Source organism: Macrotis lagotis, chromosome 1, assembly GCF_037893015.1.
Source record: "Macrotis lagotis isolate mMagLag1 chromosome 1, bilby.v1.9.chrom.fasta, whole genome shotgun sequence".
In the NCBI taxonomy this organism is placed as follows: Eukaryota; Metazoa; Chordata; class Mammalia; order Peramelemorphia; family Peramelidae; genus Macrotis; species Macrotis lagotis.
Genome location: NC_133658.1, coordinates 706,756,533 through 706,776,054, shown reverse-complemented (window position 1 = coordinate 706,776,054; position 19,522 = coordinate 706,756,533). Strand labels below are relative to the sequence as shown.

The 19,522-nt window shown below is 36.6% G+C and overlaps 1 protein-coding gene across 3 annotated transcripts in view; it reads right to left on the bottom strand.

Moving 5' to 3' along the window:
- Positions 1-16,720, bottom strand: part of PLA2R1 (phospholipase A2 receptor 1) — a 153,731-nt gene extending 137,011 nt beyond the window's left edge. The window contains exon 1 of one of the 3 annotated variants that reach the window (XM_074215874.1): positions 16,637-16,720. Coding sequence is in view for 2 of the 3 variants with exons in the window: in XM_074215875.1 (XP_074071976.1) it covers positions 16,301-16,439 (139 nt within the window). In the remaining variant the exon portion in view is untranslated. Of the gene's footprint in view, positions 1-16,300; positions 16,596-16,636 lie in introns of those variants that run through there. The other 2 variants (XM_074215875.1, XM_074215873.1) reach the window with 2 other exon arrangements.
- Positions 16,721-19,522: the final 2,802 nt, after the last annotated feature.

Sequence of the window (19,522 nt, the reverse complement as noted above, 5' to 3'; positions counted from 1 at the left end):
CACTGATTAACTTATAATTAAATTGACAACATTTTTCTTTCTTTAACCTTTAATCACTTCTCCTTCATCACTTGGCAATGACTGAACTTTAAAACATTAACTGTTACTGTTTGTGTGAGGAAAACAAAAGGTTGTTTACAGTATCTTGCTTTGTTTTTCTTCAGGACTACATTGAAATGTAACATCTCATTCTTCGGAGCATCTTATTAGCAGCAGCAAGTTACAACAATGCAAAATAAGACACAGATGACAGATATGGAACCCTATTAAAAATTCCCTTACAAAGCCCTTACACTTTAGTGCCCAAGGGGAAATGATTCCAAAGTTGGATCATCCAAAAATGCAGGAAATTATTTCTCTGTCATTCTTCAAAGCAAAATTAAAAAGCTGAGCTGAAAAAACCTGCCCATTTTCATTGCTCTGAGCATATACTAATCTTATTTTTAATTATATTTAACTAAACATATGGTGTTTTTTAAATCAAAACAGAAAAGATTATGAATGATAGCTTTACTGTAATTCCTCATTCTTTTCTCTTCTGAAAAAGAATAAAAATACAGCAAAAAAATCTACCTAACAAGGGGGAAGGGGAAGAAGGGAGAGAGACAGGTCAGAAAGAGAGAGAGAGAGAGAGAGAGAGAGAGAGAGAGAGAGAGAGAGAGAGAGAGAGAGAGAGAGAAGGATGAAGGGAGAGATGGGAGAGAAGAAACAGAAAGAAGAGAGGTCAAGAAATGAGAGAACAGAGGAAAAAAAGAGAGGGGAGAGAGATGAGAAATAGGGGGGGCAAGAAATGAGAGAGAAGAGGATGAAGAATGAGATGAGAGAGAGAGGATGAAATAGAAAGAAAAGGGGTAAGAAATAAGAAAGGAGAGAAAGAGAGAAGAGTGAGGAGATGAGAGAATAAAGAAGAGAAGAGAAAGGTAGGAGAGAGAGACTATGATTTTCAGACTTTTTTCTTTGATTGTGAATGTTTATAAGCAGAAGAGCAGAAAAGGACAGTGGAGTAGAAATCTGAATATCTGGGCTCTATGATCTTAGGAAAGTCATTCACATCCCTAGTCCTCAATTGCTCTAACCAGGCAGTCCAAGGTCCCTTCCAGTTCTGATATCCTTTGAAAAGGATAAGACCTAATGCCTATAAGATACTGCTTACAAAGAATGCCCTGCCTAGAAAACCTTTGCTGGGTTTATCTTGTACTAATTAAGAAAAACAAATCAAAACAAGATGAGACAGTCCCTTTCAATCACTCTTGACAAAGACAATGCAGAGTTCTGAAGAGCAAGAGCAAGAATGAACTTTTCTGCAATCAGTACTAGATGTTGGGGATATGAAAGCCTATTCTCAAAACAGCTCATATTCTGTGGTGGAGAAATTTACATAAATACAGAGTAAGGTATATAAATTATGCACACACACACACACAAATAAATATAAGAAGGCTCTAGAAGTTGGAAGGAGGAACAAGAAAGACTTCACACTGGGCTAAGTTTTGCAGAAAATTAAGAATTCTATGAGGCAGAAGTGAGGAGGGAGGGATACGGGATATGACATATCCAAAGACATGAAAGTGGAAGATAGAATAGCTGTATGTGAGGAATAGCAGGAGGGGTAGTTTGACTGAACTAAAGACCCTAAGGAGAGTAATGCATAACAAAGCTAGAAAGGAAGCCTGGAGGCAGGTTGTGAAGTGTTTAAGTGCCAAATAGGAGACTGTATTTAATAATAGTAATAGCCAGCATTTATATGTAATGCTTCAAGTAGGTATACAAAAGGTACCTTTGACACCTACAGCCCAAGGAAGTAGTTATTATTATCCTCCTTTAAATACTGAAAAAATTGAGGCAGACTGAAGTGTAAGTGGTTTAGCCAGGGTCACAGAGCTGATAAGTGTCTGAAGTAGGGTTTGAATTCAGGTTTTCCTGACTATGCAGCACTCTGCCACCTAGCTAAGTCTTAAAAGGAAATCACTTCAAAACATACAACATACTTTTTTATTTTTTTTAGGAATTTTAATAGCCAAGAAGTAATAGAAAATAAAATGACAATTTCATATATATATATATCACAACATAAATATGTATGTCTGCATATATGTATATATTATATATGTACATATACATATATATATATGGTGTGAGTGTATATTTTCAACTCTTTCCATATTTGAATGTCATCAAATTCATTTTATTAATTAAATCCTTTCTCTTCAATGTGCTTAGTTACACTGTTAGGGACTTTCTTCCTAGTCCTTTTCCATAAAGATAATTTTTTTCTCTTACTCTATTATTACTCTCTAATGGTATTTTGAATTATTTCCATCTTACTGGAACATTATACTGTAATGTATTATTAAAATTTGAAGCAGCAAAAATAGGAAAATAATAATTTCTAGGATAATACCAGTCTTTATCATTTAAAATATTTTTCTCTACTCATTTCTGTTCCATTAAGGTTTCAGAAAAAAATGAAACATAATAATCCTGTAAAAATGTAAAGTGTTTTCTGATACTACATTAGTGCATACAAACATTCCATTTTTCCACAAAAACACATCTATATACCAATAACTTTACCACTTTGTTCCAGAAGGGAAAAGTCCATGCTCTCTAATTTAGAAATCCACTGAAGTTGTTTTCCCCCTCTATTTTTTAGTTCACTAACTAATCTAAAACAGAGGGGACTGGGAAGCTAGGTGTCCCTGGAGGCAGGAGTACCTGAGTTAAAACTTTGACCTCAGACACTTAATAGTTGTGTGATCCTGAGTAATTTAACTCAGACCGCCTCTAAAATTAAAAAAATAATAAAATACAATAAATTTAAAAATTAAATAGGAGGAGATCTAGGTAGTTCCTTTTATCTTGAGCTGTCAGAATTGTAAAATGAAAGACTTGGATTAAGAAGATCTCTAAAATCATTTCCAAATCATACTTATATGATCCTGATCAGTTCAGTTATAGTTCCTCTTCTTTTAAAGTGACCTAAACACTTTGATTTCTCTTTTTGTATTGGGGATCCTAGCTTATATTTGTATGTTTTTGTGATAGTTTAATAAACTATTTTTTAAGTGATTGGTAAGTATGCTTTCCATTGTGACCTGTCTATTTTAGGAATTATAATGTTTATGATCACCATAACCAACCTCTAATTCATTTTCTATCTCTTGAAGTGTATATAGAACAGAAGTAGAGAGGCAATCAAGAAAATCTTCCTAAAGAAAGAAGTATTTATAGTTCAACTATAAATTTGTGATTGGGGTGGATAGGTGGCACAGTAGATAGAGCACCGACCCTGGAGTCAGGAGTACCTGAGTTCAAATCCAGCCTCAGACACTTAATAATTACCTATCCATGTGGCCTCGGGCAAGCACTTAACCCCATTTACCTTGCAAAAACCTAAAAAGAATTTAAAAATATATAAAGAATATAAATTTGTGATTGCAAAGAATTTAGGGAGCCAAAATATCAAAGGAAAAAAAAGCAGGAATTTGCCTGAGGTCTCTCCCAAACCCCTCCAAACAACTTTAAATAATACCCCTCAAACTAACTCTTGAGTGACAGAACCCACAAAAGGAAAGGATGAAACAATTTTTCAGTCCAAGACAACTTAGAAGGTCAGTAGAAAAGATAAGTTAAGAGTACAGTTCAGCACAGGTCACAGCCCAGCAAAACAGTAGCAGACCTTGGGGATGACTGAATCAGTGGAGTTAGTTGGGGTTTCAAGACCTCTCAGCTCATAGATTTTTAGGGGTTGGACTACTGGTCAGAAGGAGATTACGGGGTCCCTCTGCTAGTACAGCCCCATTTTAGTATAAAAGTAGGCTGGAAAATCATCAAAGACTAGAAGAAAGAGTTTTTTCTAGTCTTTCTGCTAACAGAAAGTTCCTATGGTGACAGGGAAGATTAAAACATAAACTCAGAAAATGACAAAAAAGGTTAAAACTGCTAAATCCAAAGTCTCAAAGAGAAATATGAATTTTTCTCAGGTAATGGAAGATCTCAAAAAGGATTTTAAAAAACAAATAAGAGAGTAGAGGAACAATTGGTGAGAGAAATGAGAGAAATGAGACACAAAAAATACTGATGAAATGTCTTAATTAAAAGCAGAATTGGTCAAATGTCAAAAGAGGCATTAAAAAGTCACTGAAGAAAAGAACTCCTTGAAAAATAGAATTAGTCAAATGGAAAAGGAGGTAAAAAATCCCAATGAAAAATATAATTATTTAAAAATTGCAAGTGGAAACTAGTGATATTATGAGATATCCAGAAAACAAAAAACCAAGACTGACAAAATAGAAGACAGTGTGAAATGTCTCATTGGAAAAACAACTGATTTCAAGAACAGATCTAGAAGAGATAATTTAAGAATTATTGAACTACCTGAAACCCATGATCAGAAAAGAAGCCTAGACATCATCTTTCAAGAAATTAATCAGAAAAACTGCCCTGGTATTCTAGAACCCGAGGATAAAAAAGAAATCGAAATAATCCACCAATCACCTTCTGAAAGAGGTCCCAAAAAGAAAACTCCCAGGAATATTAAAGTCAAATTCCAGAGCTCCCAAATCAAGAAGAAATTATTGCAAGCAGTAAGAAAAAAGCAATTCAAATATCATAGAATCACAATCAGAATAATACAAGATTTAGCAGCTTCTAAGTTAAAGGATGGGTGGATATGATATTCCAGAGGTCAAAGGAGCTTCGATTATAATCCCCAACAAAACTGAGTATAATCCTTTAGGAGGTAAAAAATGAAATTGAGGACTTTCAAACATTCATGATGAAAAGATCAGAGTTGTATTGAAAATGACTTTCAAAAAGACTGAAAAGAAGCATAAAAAAGGTAAATTCAAAAGAGAAGTCATAAAGAATTTACTAAGTTAAACTGTTTAAATGCCTACCTAGGAAGATGATAAGGGTGACTCATAAGAACTTTCTCATTTTTAAGGCAATTTGAAAGAGTATATACATTGACAAAGCCAACGAGTGTGAAATGAATATGATGAGACGATTATCTTAAAAAAATGAAGAGGTGAGAAAGAAGAATGCACTGGGAGAAGGGGAAAGGAAGAAATAGAATAAAGTAAATTATCTGACATAAAAGAGGTACAAAAGAGCTTTTACAGTAAAGAGGAAGATTGTGTGGTGGTATGAATTAGAATGGACTCAAAGAGGAAATAACACACACACTCTGTTGGGTATGGAAATCTATCTTACTCTCCAGAAAAGTAGGAGGAAAAAAGGGATAGAAAAGGGGGTGGGGTTGATAGAAGAAAGGGTGGATTGGGGGAGGAAAAGTCAGAAGAAAAACACTTTTGAGAATGAACAGGGAGGAAGAGAAAGTATGGTAAGCAAGGGGAAAATAGGATAGAGTCATAGTTATTGCATAACTAGAAAAAACTGCACACCAAGTTTCTCTGATAAAAATTTCATTTGTCAACTATATAGAGCACTGAATCAGTTCTATAGAAATAAGACCCTTTCCCCAATTGATAAGTGATCAAAGGATATGGAAAGACATTTTTTCAAAAGAATTAATCAAAGTTATCTCTAGTGATATGAAAAATACTCTAAATTATTATTGATTACAGAAACACAAATTAAAATAACTTTGAGATTCCACCCCCACCTATCAGATTGGCTACCATGACAGAAAAAGAAAATGATAAATTAAATATTGGAGGGAATGTGGAAAATTGAGATACTAATGCACTATTGATGAAATTGTGAACTAATTCAACCTATTTTGCAGAGCAATTTGGAACTATCTCCAAAGTACTATAAAATCAGATATGTGATCTGACCAAGCTATATCTCATCTGTTCCTTAAAAAACAAAATAGAAAAGGACTTATATGTACAAAAATATTCCTTTTTATGTGGCAACAAAGAATTGGAATTTGAGGGAATGATCAGCTAATAGGCAATGGCTAAACAAGTTATATATATGATTGTAACTGAATACTATTGTGTTATAAGAAATGACAAGCAAGATACTCTCAATGGATGCTAAATGAATGGATGCTAAGGGAAATGAGCAGAACCAAGAGGACATTGTAAACAACAATAATAATAATACTATATGATGATCAGCTATGGATGACTTAGCTCTTCTTGGCAATACAATGATCTAAGACTATTCTAAAGGATTTATGATGAAAAATGGTGTCTATGTCCAGTGAAAGAACTGAATGCATATCTAAGTATACTTTTTTCTTTACTTGCTTTATTCTGTTTTCTTTTACAACATGACTAATACATGGAAATATGTTTTGGATAACTGTATATGTAAGATTGATATCAAAAGATCTCAATATGGGGAGGGGGAGAGACAGGGAGAGAATTTGGAGTTCAAAAATTTTTGAAAACAAATATGAAAATTTGTTTTTACATGTAATTGGGAAAGATAAACTATTAAAGAAAAAAATAACTTGGAATGAATTGTGTGCCTATTAAGGCTGAACAAATTGTATAAATAAATGTAATGAGATATTATTGTGATTTCAGAAATTATCAGTATGAAACATCCAGGGAAACCTGGGGAAGATATGAACCAAATATGCAGAGTAAAATAAACAGACCAAGAAAAATATTCAAAATACCACAATTACATAAGTGAAAAAAACTTTGTTGTGTTTTGTTGTGTTTTTTTTTTTTAGATTTTTCAAGGCAGTGGGGTTAAGTGGCTTGCCCAAGGCCACATGGTTAGGTAATTATTAAGTCTCTGAGGCTGGATTTGAACTTAGGTACTCCTGACTCTAAGGCTGGTGCTCTATCCACTGCACCACCTAGCCACCCCTGTGAAAAAAACTGAAAAAAATGATAAATGATGAAATCTATTTCTCTATTCTAGTGTAGAAATGGCAGACTTGAGGGAACAGAATGTTGCATATATACTGTGAAATGTGTTCACTACGGTTTTTGCGTAACCATTTTTCTTTGTTGCAAGACAGTTCATTTTTGGTGGTGAGAAATCTATATCCAGGAATTATTGATGTAAAACAAAATCCATTTATTTAACATTTAAAAGTCTTTATACATCTTATCAACTTTTATTTTCACATATTTAAGGAAGTTGTTTCCAATATTGATATATAAACAAAAATAAATCTCAGAAAAATCTGATATCAGACTGCTAAAGACGAGAGCAAACATTCCTAACTATGTGTTTTAAAAAACCAATTTTGTGTTCCAAATCATGAGGTTAAAGCTTCTATTATTCGAACAACAGTTACTAAACCAACCAAAGATAAAGAAAGAGAGGACATTTACAAGGAAATAGCAATAATACATTACAAATCCTGTTGAAACCCATCAAATAAAGAAGTACCAGCTTTAAGAATTGAGGTAAGCAAAGTAGGAAATATAAGAGAAGTTACAAAGTTACTGAGATAAGGAAATTAAAAGTCATTTAAAATACAAATGGATTCGGGTCACAAGAAAGGGAGGTCATTAAATAGCATATAACTATCATGAGTTTTACCCAAGTTCCAAATCTCAACTACATCCCAATTAATGTTAATAATAAATCTCATAAAATGAGAATATTTTTAAAAATTTTCATTGCCTATTTCCATTGGACTAGAACTATTATGTTTTATGTATAATTACAACTTTAAATAATGCAATCATTTAATAGGATTCATATGGATTGGGACTAAGTAACAGAAGTTTGGCAGTTAAGTAGTACAGTGGATAGACTGGCCTTGGAATGAAGAAGACTCATCTTTGGTAGTTCAAATTTGGGCTTAAACATTTACCAGTTGTGCAACCCTGGACAAGTCACTTAACCCTGTTTGCTTCAATCCTTCATCTGTAAATTGAATCTGAGAAGGAAATAGCAAAGTACTCTGGTATCTTTGCCAAGATTACTCCAAAATAAGGTCATGAAGAGTTGGACACAACTGAACAATAAAGAACAGCAACAACACAGAAGCATATATAATGTTCAAGTATACATAGATAATCTCCATAAAAAAGTTTGTCAATAATTATTATTACTGTGACTTCCTTCTATACATATTCTACTGATTTAAGAGGAAGTAGAAGCACAGGAGCACACTCTGATTTCTCAGAGATTAGAACATTGCTTTAAAAAGAAAAAGAAATTTACATGACAATTTAGTTGTATATTTGATGAGCAATCATCTTTTTAGTGTACAATGTAATAGAAATACTTGTTTATTCTTAAAATTAAAAATGAAATTTAAATAAATAATAAAAAGGGGCAACTATGTGATTCAGTCGATAAAGCATCAGACCTGGAGTCAGGAGGACCTGAGTTCAAATCTGAACTCAGACACTTAATTACCTAGCTATGTGACTTTGGGCAAATCACTTAACCCCATTGTCTTACAAAAAAAAACAAAAAGAAATAAGAGAGAGAGAGAGAGAGAGAGCTTTCTCCTTGATTACAAGGCAGTTAGTTGGTCTAGTGGAGAGTACTGAACTGGAATCAGGGATACCTGGTTTCAAATCAGCCCCAGATCTTCACTAGCTGTGTGTCCTTGGACAAGTCACTTAACCTCTATTTGCCTCAGTTTCCTCAACTATAAAATGAGGACAATAATAGAACCTACCACCCAGAGTGAGGATTAAATGTGTTATTTGTAAAATATTTTAACAGTATCAGAGACACAGTAAGTACTAAATAAATATTATTTTTTCAAGTTAAACTTCTCTCAGTAGTTATCAACAATCTCCAAATTTCCAAAATTATTGGCTTTAGTATTTATTTATTTAGTTTTTAGTTTTGCAAGGCAAATGGGGTTAAGTGGCTTGCCCAAGGCCACACAGCTAGGTAATTATTATTAAGTGTCTGAGGCCGGATATGAACTCAGGTACTCCTGACTCCAAGGCCAGTGCTCTATCCACTGCGCCACCTAGCTGCCCTGGCTTTAGTATTTATTATTGGAAGAGAGCTTAGAAATCAACTAGGTCACAGGAAAGTCTCGGATACCCCTTTAGACCTTGGTTGTTAGAGCTAAGACAATAGGCTCTAGTGTCTTCACTGGATCTTCAACATCTCTATAACCCCTTAAGGTAGTTGCCAGCTCTTCATCTCTTTCCTCATTTCCTTCCTTAGCAAGTTAATTCATGCTCATGGCTTTAACTATTATGTATACACAGATGACTCTGAAAATCATATCTCTATGTTTGATTTGTCTTCTGAGTTCTAGAACAGTATGTTAAACTACTGATAGAGCATCCTTACCTGGTAACCTAAACTTCAAAAATTGTAAGTAGCAAAATTTTTTTTGCACCTTGAACAATACAGTTGGGGAAGGGAATCCAAAATAGAGCTTTGAGGATGGTGGGATGTGGGATGCAGCCCCGAAGCAGGCATTTTAATTCATAATTTTTGCTACCTATTTCCAAATTTTAGTCATTTTTAAATTAAAAAAAGCTCTCCAGTTGTTTTGCTCAAGCTGTAGATTACTATAACTCAACAGAATTAATGTTGAATTTACTGTTTTTTTCTCTACACCAGCTCTTCATGACTCAGCTGTGTTTACCTGAGATACCATAGTTCACCTATTTTGCCATGTCTAAAATCTTGATGTGCTCTTTGATTCTTTCTTATTCATCATCTGTCATCATACTTAGAGCTGAAAGAGACTTTAGAAGTCATCTAGTTAGTCAGTAAATAAAAGTTTATTAAATATGTTTTATGTGTTTGTCATTGTGTTAAACACTGGGAATATAGATAAGAAAAAAAAAATCAATTGTCCTAAAAGGAATTTACATTTTAACAGTTGGAAGCAATACACAATAGGAAACTGAAAAGTGGGAAGAAATGGGAAGAAGGTATCCAGCAGTGGATATTGTTTGGGAATCCTAAAGAATCCAAAGAAATCTAAAAGAGTGCAGAGTTAGATGGGAAATGAAGAAATGGTTGACCCAGAGCCTCTCCTTAAATGGAAGTTTTGGAGTTCATGGCTCTATCCTTTAATGAGAGAAGAAAGGGATACTGATAAAATATGACTAAAACTGTTGATTGGATCTTAAAGAATGAAAAAGTTTTCCAATGATAAGTGTCATGGGAGCACAATAGAGAATTCCAAATAAATTCAAGACCATAGAATGGGCTTGGAAATAGAGGCTAATCTATTACAATCTCTGCATTTTATAGGTGAGAAAATTGAGGACAAGTGAGGTTAAACACTCATCTCCAATCATTTATCAAGTGCTGTAGGGAACAACAAAAACATCTCTCATGTACATTTTTCCCTTCCTATTCCTACTTCATTAGCATCCTCCTGGACTATTGCACTAGGTTCTTAATAAGGCTTCCATTTTTTTCCTTCCTTCAATGCATCCTTCCTATTAAATCTAGATAATCATTCTTAACTGAAGAACTAGACATCAACACAATAAGTTACCATAATTTCAAAGGACTGGTGATTAAAGTCACATCTTGACAGAGAGTGATAGTTTCAAAAGGCTAAATGAGACACATTTTTTAATATGTTTGGATATTGATTAATTTCTAATGAAGACGTAGGAGGGTGCCATGATAAGACCTGTATTTTAGGAAGATCATTTCAATGACTGAATGGAGGATGGTCTAGAGCAAGGAAAGACCTGAGGCAAGGAGAACAAACAGAAGGCTTTTGTAATATGTGAGGCATGACGTAATGACAGTCTATACAAGGGTAATGGCAATGTCAGAGGAGAGAAGTAGATGTGTAGGAGAGATATTACAAAGTTATAAAAGAAAGAACCCAGTCACTGATTGGGGATGGAGAAAGAGAAAGAGTGAGACACTGAATGTGCTATCTAGGTTGCCAGCCTGAGGATACAGTGAAAGGGAAGTTAGAAATTTGGTAGGAGACAAAGAGGGAAAGATTGGGTAAAGAGGAAAGTTAAGTTTTGGATATGTTGAATATGAAATGTCTGTAGATCATCTAATTTGCCAAAAGGCAACTGGGGGGGTAGCTAGGTGGCACAGTGGATAGAGCACGGGCCCTGGAGTCAGGAGTACCTGAGTTCAAATCCAACCTCAGACACTCAATAATTACCTAGCTGTGTGGCCTTGGGCAAGCCACTTAACCCCATTTGCCTTGCAAAAAAAATAAAACTAAAAAAAAGGCAATTGTGGTATGTGAGAATGGAGATTAGGAAAAAGGAGAGAGCTAGATAGATAACTAGATCTAAAAAATCATCTCTATAGAAGATAATTAAAACTATGGATGAGAGAGAGAGAGACAGACAGACAGACAGACAGACACAGAGACAGAGACAGAGAGAAGAAAAAGAGGACCCAAGACAGATCACTGAAGGACATCCACAGATGGTGGACAAAACCTAGATCAAGAGCCAATAAAAGAGACTGAGAAGGAGTGATCAGATAGGTAAGGTAGAAGGAGAATCCTGTTCTGGAAACTTAGAGGGATGAAGGTATCAAGGACAAGGGGGGACCAATAGTGTCAAAGGCTACAGGAAGGTCAATAATGATAAGGATTGGAAGTCATTAGATTTGGCAATGAAGAGATCATTAGTAGCAGTTTCAGTTTATTGAGATCAGAAAAAGACTACAAAGGGTGAAGAGGAAAAGAAGCAGATCCTCTGATTGAAGAAGAGAACAGAAAGGCAAAGAGGATAGCTTTGAAAGTCACATGTTAAATTTGCTATTTACTTAAAAGCAAAAGACAACTTAACATAATAGAAAAATGTGAAATTTCAAAATAAACTTTCTTGCACAGAGATCTATCATGCCCTTCTCCTGTTCAGTATATCTTATGTGTCCTTATTGCCCAACAAGTAAACTTTTAAATTCCTTTGTGATTCAGTCAAGGTCTGCAACAATCAGACATCATTTTACCAATTGCATCACTCATTGTGCTCTCTGTTCTTCCAAAAGACACTGCTCTTTCCAGCCTCCACGACTTTTCTTATACTACTTTCTATGATTAGTACAACATCCTACTTTCCTTTGTTAAATTCCTACCTCTATCCAAACACAACTCAAAAGCTCTTTTCAGTGAGGACCTCAGTGATCTCATGTTAATAACAATCTTTCTTTTCAGACTCCACACACAAAGAACTTTGTTTAGCACCTAATGTATCCAATGTATAATACCACCTACTGCAGTTCTTTGTGCATTTTCTTCCTTTTCCCACCATTTAACATAATATTCTACCCTTTGGATCATAGTATCACAGATTAGGATCTGGAAGTGATCTCAGAGACCTCTCATGTTATGTATAGTTATAGTTGCACCCAGAGAGATGGAATTAGAAGCCCATGGTCAAATGGGTGGCTGAAAAATTATAAAATTAACAAATTGAAATTCTCATTTACAAAACAGATCTTGCAAGCTTGGATAATGTGGATCAGTTTTCCAAGGATTGATCACCAATGGACAACCAAAATTTTGAGCTTCAAAGCTCAGCGATTAGACTCTAGACCAAGGGAAACCAGTGTTGTAGCAAACTTGACATCTCAAGACTACAGTTCACTTCAGAAATTATTTGAAGCAAAAGACATAAAAATAGGCTGAACATGACCATAGGAATAAATTATGTGTGTGAGTGTGTATGTGTTTGTGTGTGACTGTCTGTGTGTAGGAGGAAGTATGGCTCAAACTTTTCATTGTGTTATAAACAGGGAAAGAACATGCTCTGATGATGAAATCAGTTGCTATTTTATCTTTGACCATAGCTTGCCAATTCCTAGAATCTTGAAGGTCAAATGTTTTCCTGATTTTTTTTTAACTGCAGAGAATAGTATTTTCAAATTATAGGTCAACAATTTTGACTCTGATTCCTCGGGAAATTTTAGAAGTAATTATTAATGATATGGCTATTGAACTGCAAAATGAATTATGATAACAAAAAGTCAACCCAACTCCAATATGAACATGCTTTGTTTGAATAATCTTATTTCCATTTTAGACAAGGTTGCTAACTGGGGGAAAGATAAAGATATAGTTTATGTAAATTTTAACAAAATTTCTAATAAAGAATATCATGCTATTCTTGTAGAAAAGATAGAGGGAAGTAGACCAGGGATAAAACAGCCTGGGTTGATTGGATAATTCTGGGGTATTGTAAATATTTAAACAATCTACCAAAAATGATGAACTTTTAATGTATTCACTTTTTTTTAGGTTTTTTGCAAGGCAAACAGGGTTAAGTGGCTTGCCCAAGGCCACACAGCTATGTAATTATTAAATATCTGAGACCAGATTTGAACCCAGGTACTCCTGACTCCAAGGCTGGTGCTTTATCTACACGCCACCTAGCCGCCCCTAATGTATGCACTTTTAAATTTAATTTACATTATTAACACTTTCTTAAGTCTAGGGAATCAACAAAACAACAAATTAGGTCCTGATTTGTGGGGACTGCCAATTTCCAAGGTGTAAAAACACTGCAAATTTAACAGCTGGCTCTACTCTACCCCTTTCCCCTATCCCTACCCCATTTAATTCCTAACTGCTAGCTCTAAAACAACCATGGATGACTCAGGGTACTTGCTAGTGATATAACCTCAATACACTAAAGATCAAGTTTATCCTTGAGTTGTTTTACCTTGTTTAAAATGATTTGGATAAGGGAAGAGATGGCATGCCCATCAAATTTGTGGAGTAGTAGTAGTAGTAATAACTAGAAGTAATAACCAGAAGTAATAACTAATCAAGTGGATAATAATCAGAATATCAAAAGATATCAATAGGCTTGAGAACTGAGTGGGCTAAAACTAGTAAGATAAAAATTCAATAGTATTGGAAATAAAAGGATATTGAATAGAAAAGTCTTAGAATTGCTTTAAAAAAATAAGGGGTAGGCATGATTAATTAGTGGTTTGTTTAAAAAAAAAAAGCTCTGTGAATTTTAATGAACTGCAAGCCTAAGATGAATCACCAATATGATGTGGCAGCCAAAAGAAGCAGATGCAATCTTGGGCTAGATTTAGAGAAATAGGGCACTTTCAGGAATAAGAAGGTGATTGTCCCACTGTACTCTACCCTCATCAGAACTCATCTGAAGTCCAGTCTTCAGTTCTAGACACCAGTTCAAGAAGGAATTGATATATTGGAGAATATTCAGAGAATGGGCAACCAGTATGATAAAGGACTTTGTCTGTGTCATATGAGAATCAATTAAAGGAACTGGGGATATTAACCCTGGAGATCTAGGTAGAATGAGATATACATAGTTAAGTATTTGAAGGGCTGTCATGTGGAACAATCATTAGACTCCTTTTATTTGACCTGGGGGGGAGGGGGGAAGGAATGATAGGTAGAAGTTGTAAAGGAGTAAATTTAGTATAGACATCAGGAAAACCATCTTGAAATTAGAATTGTCCTAAAGTAAAATGGACTCCCTCCAGAAATGATGGGTTCCCATTCCTGGGGAGGCCTTTGAGCAGAAGGTGGACAACCCTTTGCAGGGTGGGTTATAGTGAGCTTTCCTTTTGGTTATGAACCCTTTGGTCTTTGAGGTCTTCATTATCTCTCAGATTTGATGATTCTAAGATGGTAGATAGAAAGCAAGCCTGAGTCAACATGACTAAGAATTAATTCTTACCTCTGCCATATATAACCTATATAATCCTATGTGAATAAATCACTTAACTTCTCAGGGAAGTAAGACTATAAGTGGTCAAGTAGTTGCAAATCTACACTGGTTGAAATAATTTTCACACTGAAAACATATGGTCCAGTCAGGAAAAAAAGGAGGGGGTATTAAATGGTTGCTAATAATGAAGGTTTGAAGATAAAAATCACAAATTTTCAGTCTCTTTGTGTAACTTTGACTACCATCATTTCACCCTATGTCCTGCTGGCTCTGTGTCTATCTGATTTAGGCTACTGAAAACTTGGAACTTACTAAGCAATTAGAAAATGCTAGCTGATTGTGGATTGATTTGCCCAGTTATATAATTAACAAGAGGCAAAGTGTAATGATGATGATGTTTGTCCTTCATTCTCAAAAAGACCATGACATCAGGGAGACTGATGCCAAAACAAGCACATGAATTAGATTTTAGTGAGGGGGCTGCCACCAGCCTCACTTTCTCTTCCAGCGCTATCTGGGTCCAGTGGCCAGATATGGATCAGGATGACTAGAGACAGCCCTGGATACTAGGCATGCAGGGTTAAGAAACATGCCCAAAGTCACACAGCTATTAAGTGCCAAGTATCTGAGGCTGGATTGGAACTCATCCTCCTGACTTCAAGGCCAGTGCTCTATCCACTGTCTCACCTACCTTTGCAAGAGACAAAGTCACAATTTTTGGAGTCCCTTGACTTCAGAGGCAACCCACATTCCAACCCCACCTCATCAAAGACATCTAAAAGGAACAGAATTAAGCAATTATGGGACTCCTCAGGAGAAGAAACATATGGAAATATACTGGCATAGGAATCCTCACTTAGGAGGGCCAGGATTTTTGAACAAGCAGTGAGAGAAATATATGAGGTGCAGGAGAGGGAATCTGACAGAGTGCTTCTAGAAAGAGAATGAGCATCCCAAACAACTACCCTGACTGAGGGATTTTGTTTGAAGCCTAGTTTTTCCAATGGGAGAAACAAAAGAGATGAAGAGTTTGATTTCTAAGAAATATCAAGGCAAGATTTCCTTACTTCAACTCCACATACATTTTGATAGTTACTTAGATTTCACAGGTTTCACAGATTGCAAAGCTGGAAAAGGTCCTTTAGAAATAACCTAATCTAGGCTTCTCCAGGCTTCTCCTTTAACAGATGACCAAAACCCAAACAAACAGAAACCAAAAAAAGCCCAGAGACACAGAAACCTTGTCTTGTCTAGGGTCACTCAGCGACTTGTATCACACGTGAGAAAGAGATAAGATTCCACCCTAAAATTACAATCACGACGTCATTTTTTTTTCTTTTCCCAAAACAGAAGAGGTTCCCCTTTCTCCAAACCCAAGCTCAGAGTTTATCCCCCAATTGCTTCGCTCAAAAAGTGAAGCTTTTAGATCATCTAGAAATGGTCCTATCAGCCCCAGTCCTTAGAAGCTGCTGAGCAAAAAGTTTCCCCAAAGTGTCCTTTCTGCAGCTTGGAGAGAAGAGGAGGGGCGGAGCGGGGGGGGGGGGCACCTCAATGTGCACATCTACCCCATCCCTCCACCCAGGAGCAAAAGGGAAAAGTTCGCTTTTTTCTTTCTCCCGAAAAAAGGGTAACCAAGGCCCTTCCTAAGCCTCTTCCCAACCATCCTCCCTCTCCCCAGCTTTCTCTTCTCTGTTCTCTCTTCCCTCCCCCGCTCCCCACTTCCCCCCGGACATGGTCAGGAGCCCGAGGACCTCTGTGAGTTGCTTGGCTGCACTTACCCAACAGCTGGCCGACCCGCTCTTCGGTCAGCGTGGAGGGGTCGTCCAGGCAGCTGTGACCTTGACCCTGCAGCAGCAGCAGCAGCAGGGGCAGCAGCGGCGGCAATGCTAACCACCCGTAACCCCGCTCCCCCCGCATCGTACCCCCTCCTCCCACTTCTGGCTCTCCTCGGACTGAGCCACAGCTGAAAAACACTTCCAGAAGAGCTGGGGGGGCCAGCCTGGCCGAGACAAGCGGCAGCAGAGTAGACAACTGCTTCTGGCTTTTTCTCCTCCCCCTCCCCACTCCCACTCCTCTTTCCTTCCCCAGTCCTTCAGTCCTGACACCCCTCTTACCCACACCCTCGGGCAGATTGATCCACGCCTCCACCAACTCAGGACTAGGGTACTAGAAGGTTACAAACTTTTCCCCGCCCCAGCCTCTCCAGCTTGGAAAGGGAGGAGAGAGGAGATGGGCTGGTTGCCTATCCCATCCCAGAAATTCTTGGCTCTTGGGGTGGGGAAGAGAGTAGAGGTACAGACAGGAGCAGCACTGTGTTCTCTCCTCAGTCCCTAGCTTCCCAGCCACTTACCTCTCTCAGACCCAGTCTTTCCTTCCTTGGAGGTAACTAGGGTAAACTGAGTTCCATTCTGAACCCAAGTACACTCAAAGCACTATTCCTCAGTTCGGGACACAATAATGATTCCTGATTGAAACTACCGAAGTATTACTGTAGAATGGAGCCTTCCAGGATTGCTTTAAAAGAGTATATATATTTTGTGAATATACACATTCACATAAGTAACAGTAAACTAATAAATAAACTAATATTCAATATTTATTAACTTTACTGAGTTTGTAACAGCTTCATGTGTGCTAAAAAGAGAAGTGAAGTTATAATCCACTTCCCTGAAATCATCCCCCCCTTTTTTTTGGTTTGTGTGTATTCCTTAATTGCATCCCTTGAAATCTGAAGATCAGATATGGGTAAATGAATGAATGGGAGTGCTTATTGATCACATATGTTCAGGTTTCTATTTCAATTCCCTCCTTTTCTTAGACTTCCTGAAATTGTACCCCCATGAATGACTTTCTATCTTGGCAGCTAAGTAACTGCAGTGCTATTGGATCTAGAATCAGGAAGACCTCAATTCAAATCCAGCCTCAGACATTTACCTCAAGGTTGATTCATCTTCTCTTTCTAAATTCTTTTTCTTGACAGCCTCATAAACTGGCATGTACCTTTATACAAACTACTCCCAAAGCTTTATTTTCAACCTGACCTCTCTTCTCAATTCCAACCCACATTCATCTGGAAGTTATATTTTTGTCAAAATCTGCTCCTTCCTCTGATTTCACAATTTTTATTAAATATATTATTATTCAGTCAGACTCCTATGTTGGAAACCATGTTAATATAGAAGTCGGAGACATGGGGTGTTAATAGAGAATTAGCTCCTCTGGTTGAGGGCTTGTCAAGTCTTTTTCAGGGTTGCTCATTCACATTTGCTGTCCACTTGGCACTTACCTCTCACCTGCAGCATGTATAGTGGCCACACCCCCAAAAATCATCTCTTCCAACAGGTTAAACCAGGCCAGGGTTAACCAGCAACTCAATTCCAGTCAGTGAATTAGCGGGATGTCTACCAAAAACATATGAAGACTTCTCCTGGTGTAATGGGCAGATGAGAATAATACGTTCCAAGGATCATGAAGGTGACTGAAGCAGGAACTGTGAAGTACTTAGAGCATGATTAGACATCAAAGACACCAATGTCACTGCATGCATCATCAGTCATCTTGACTTTTGTCTTGCTACTGAACTCTAATGACACTGGAAAAGAAAGTGAGGCTGAAGACTGTGCAACCTTGCTCACATCAATCCAATTCACAGTCAAGATGAAATATCATCCTTTGATGTCACTGGTCCTCTTAGAAAATGAAGGACAAACAATATTGAAGCAGTATTGTGTAGCATATATTCTGCTGGACTTGGATTCTGAAAGATGTGGGTTCAAGTCCAACCTTACAGTTATTGTGTGACCCCTAGACAAGTCAGTTAATCTTCTGAAATCTCATTTTTCTCTTCTGTAAAATGGTGATAGTGGACATATCTCAAAAATTAATCACCAATCACCAGTCAATAGGGCTTACTATGAGACAGGTACTGTGGAAGCACTGAGGAACTCAAAAAAGGCAAAAGTCTCTGCAAGATCCTCACAGGTCAATATCAAATACAATATTAATGTATAGCAAATGCTTTGAAAACTTTAAAGATTAGCATAAATGTGTAGTTTTATTACCTTTGATTCTTTCTTCAAATCCAGCTAAGCCACTTACTACCTCTAAGAGCTTGTTCAAATCATTTAATTTGCTGGACCTCAATTTCCTCATCTTTAAAATGAGAGGATTGAGTAGATAACTTCTAAGGTTCCTCCCAGTTCCAATCTATGATTTGACTCCCTCACTTTTTATATCTACTCAATTATCAGGTACTATCAATTATAACTCTATAAAATCTCTCCCATTTGTTCTTTTCTCTCTATTATTGCTATCACCATTCTAGTATAGATCCTTCTTACAATTCATACTGATGATCATCACAAAAGCAGCCTAGATTGTTGTGCCTTTACTTTCTGGTTGCCTTCTCTTTACCACTGCCAAATTACTTTTCCTCATACATAGAGCTGGCAACCTCATGTCCCTTTTCAAAGCTTTTTCATTGGTTCTTTCTTGCCTATAGAGTTAAATTTTGTCTGGTTTTCCATATACCTGACTGCAAACTACATGCTCTATATTCGATCCATACTGTTTTACATATCCTTTCCCACATGTGTACCCTACTTTCTGGCCTCCATAAATTTGTTCATGTTGCTCTCTATACCATGGGATGACTTCTCCAATCACTTATCCTCAAACTGCTCCTACTCCTCCTTCCCCACTCCCAAATATTAAGATCATAGATGTAGAGTTGGAAGGCACCCAAGAGATCATCTTCTCCTTCTCTCCCACTAGTCATTTTATAGATGAGGACACTAACACCTAAAGAGGGGAAGTAATTTGACCAATATCACATGGGTAGTAAAAAGCTGATATTGGACTCTAGATCTTTTGTCTCTAAATTCAGTGCTCTGATACCATGCTAAGTTTCTCCTAACCAGAACACACAAAGAACTTTGAATTTTATAATAAATTTATCATATATTATTTTTAGTAATGGGATTTGAGCTGTGATTTCAATG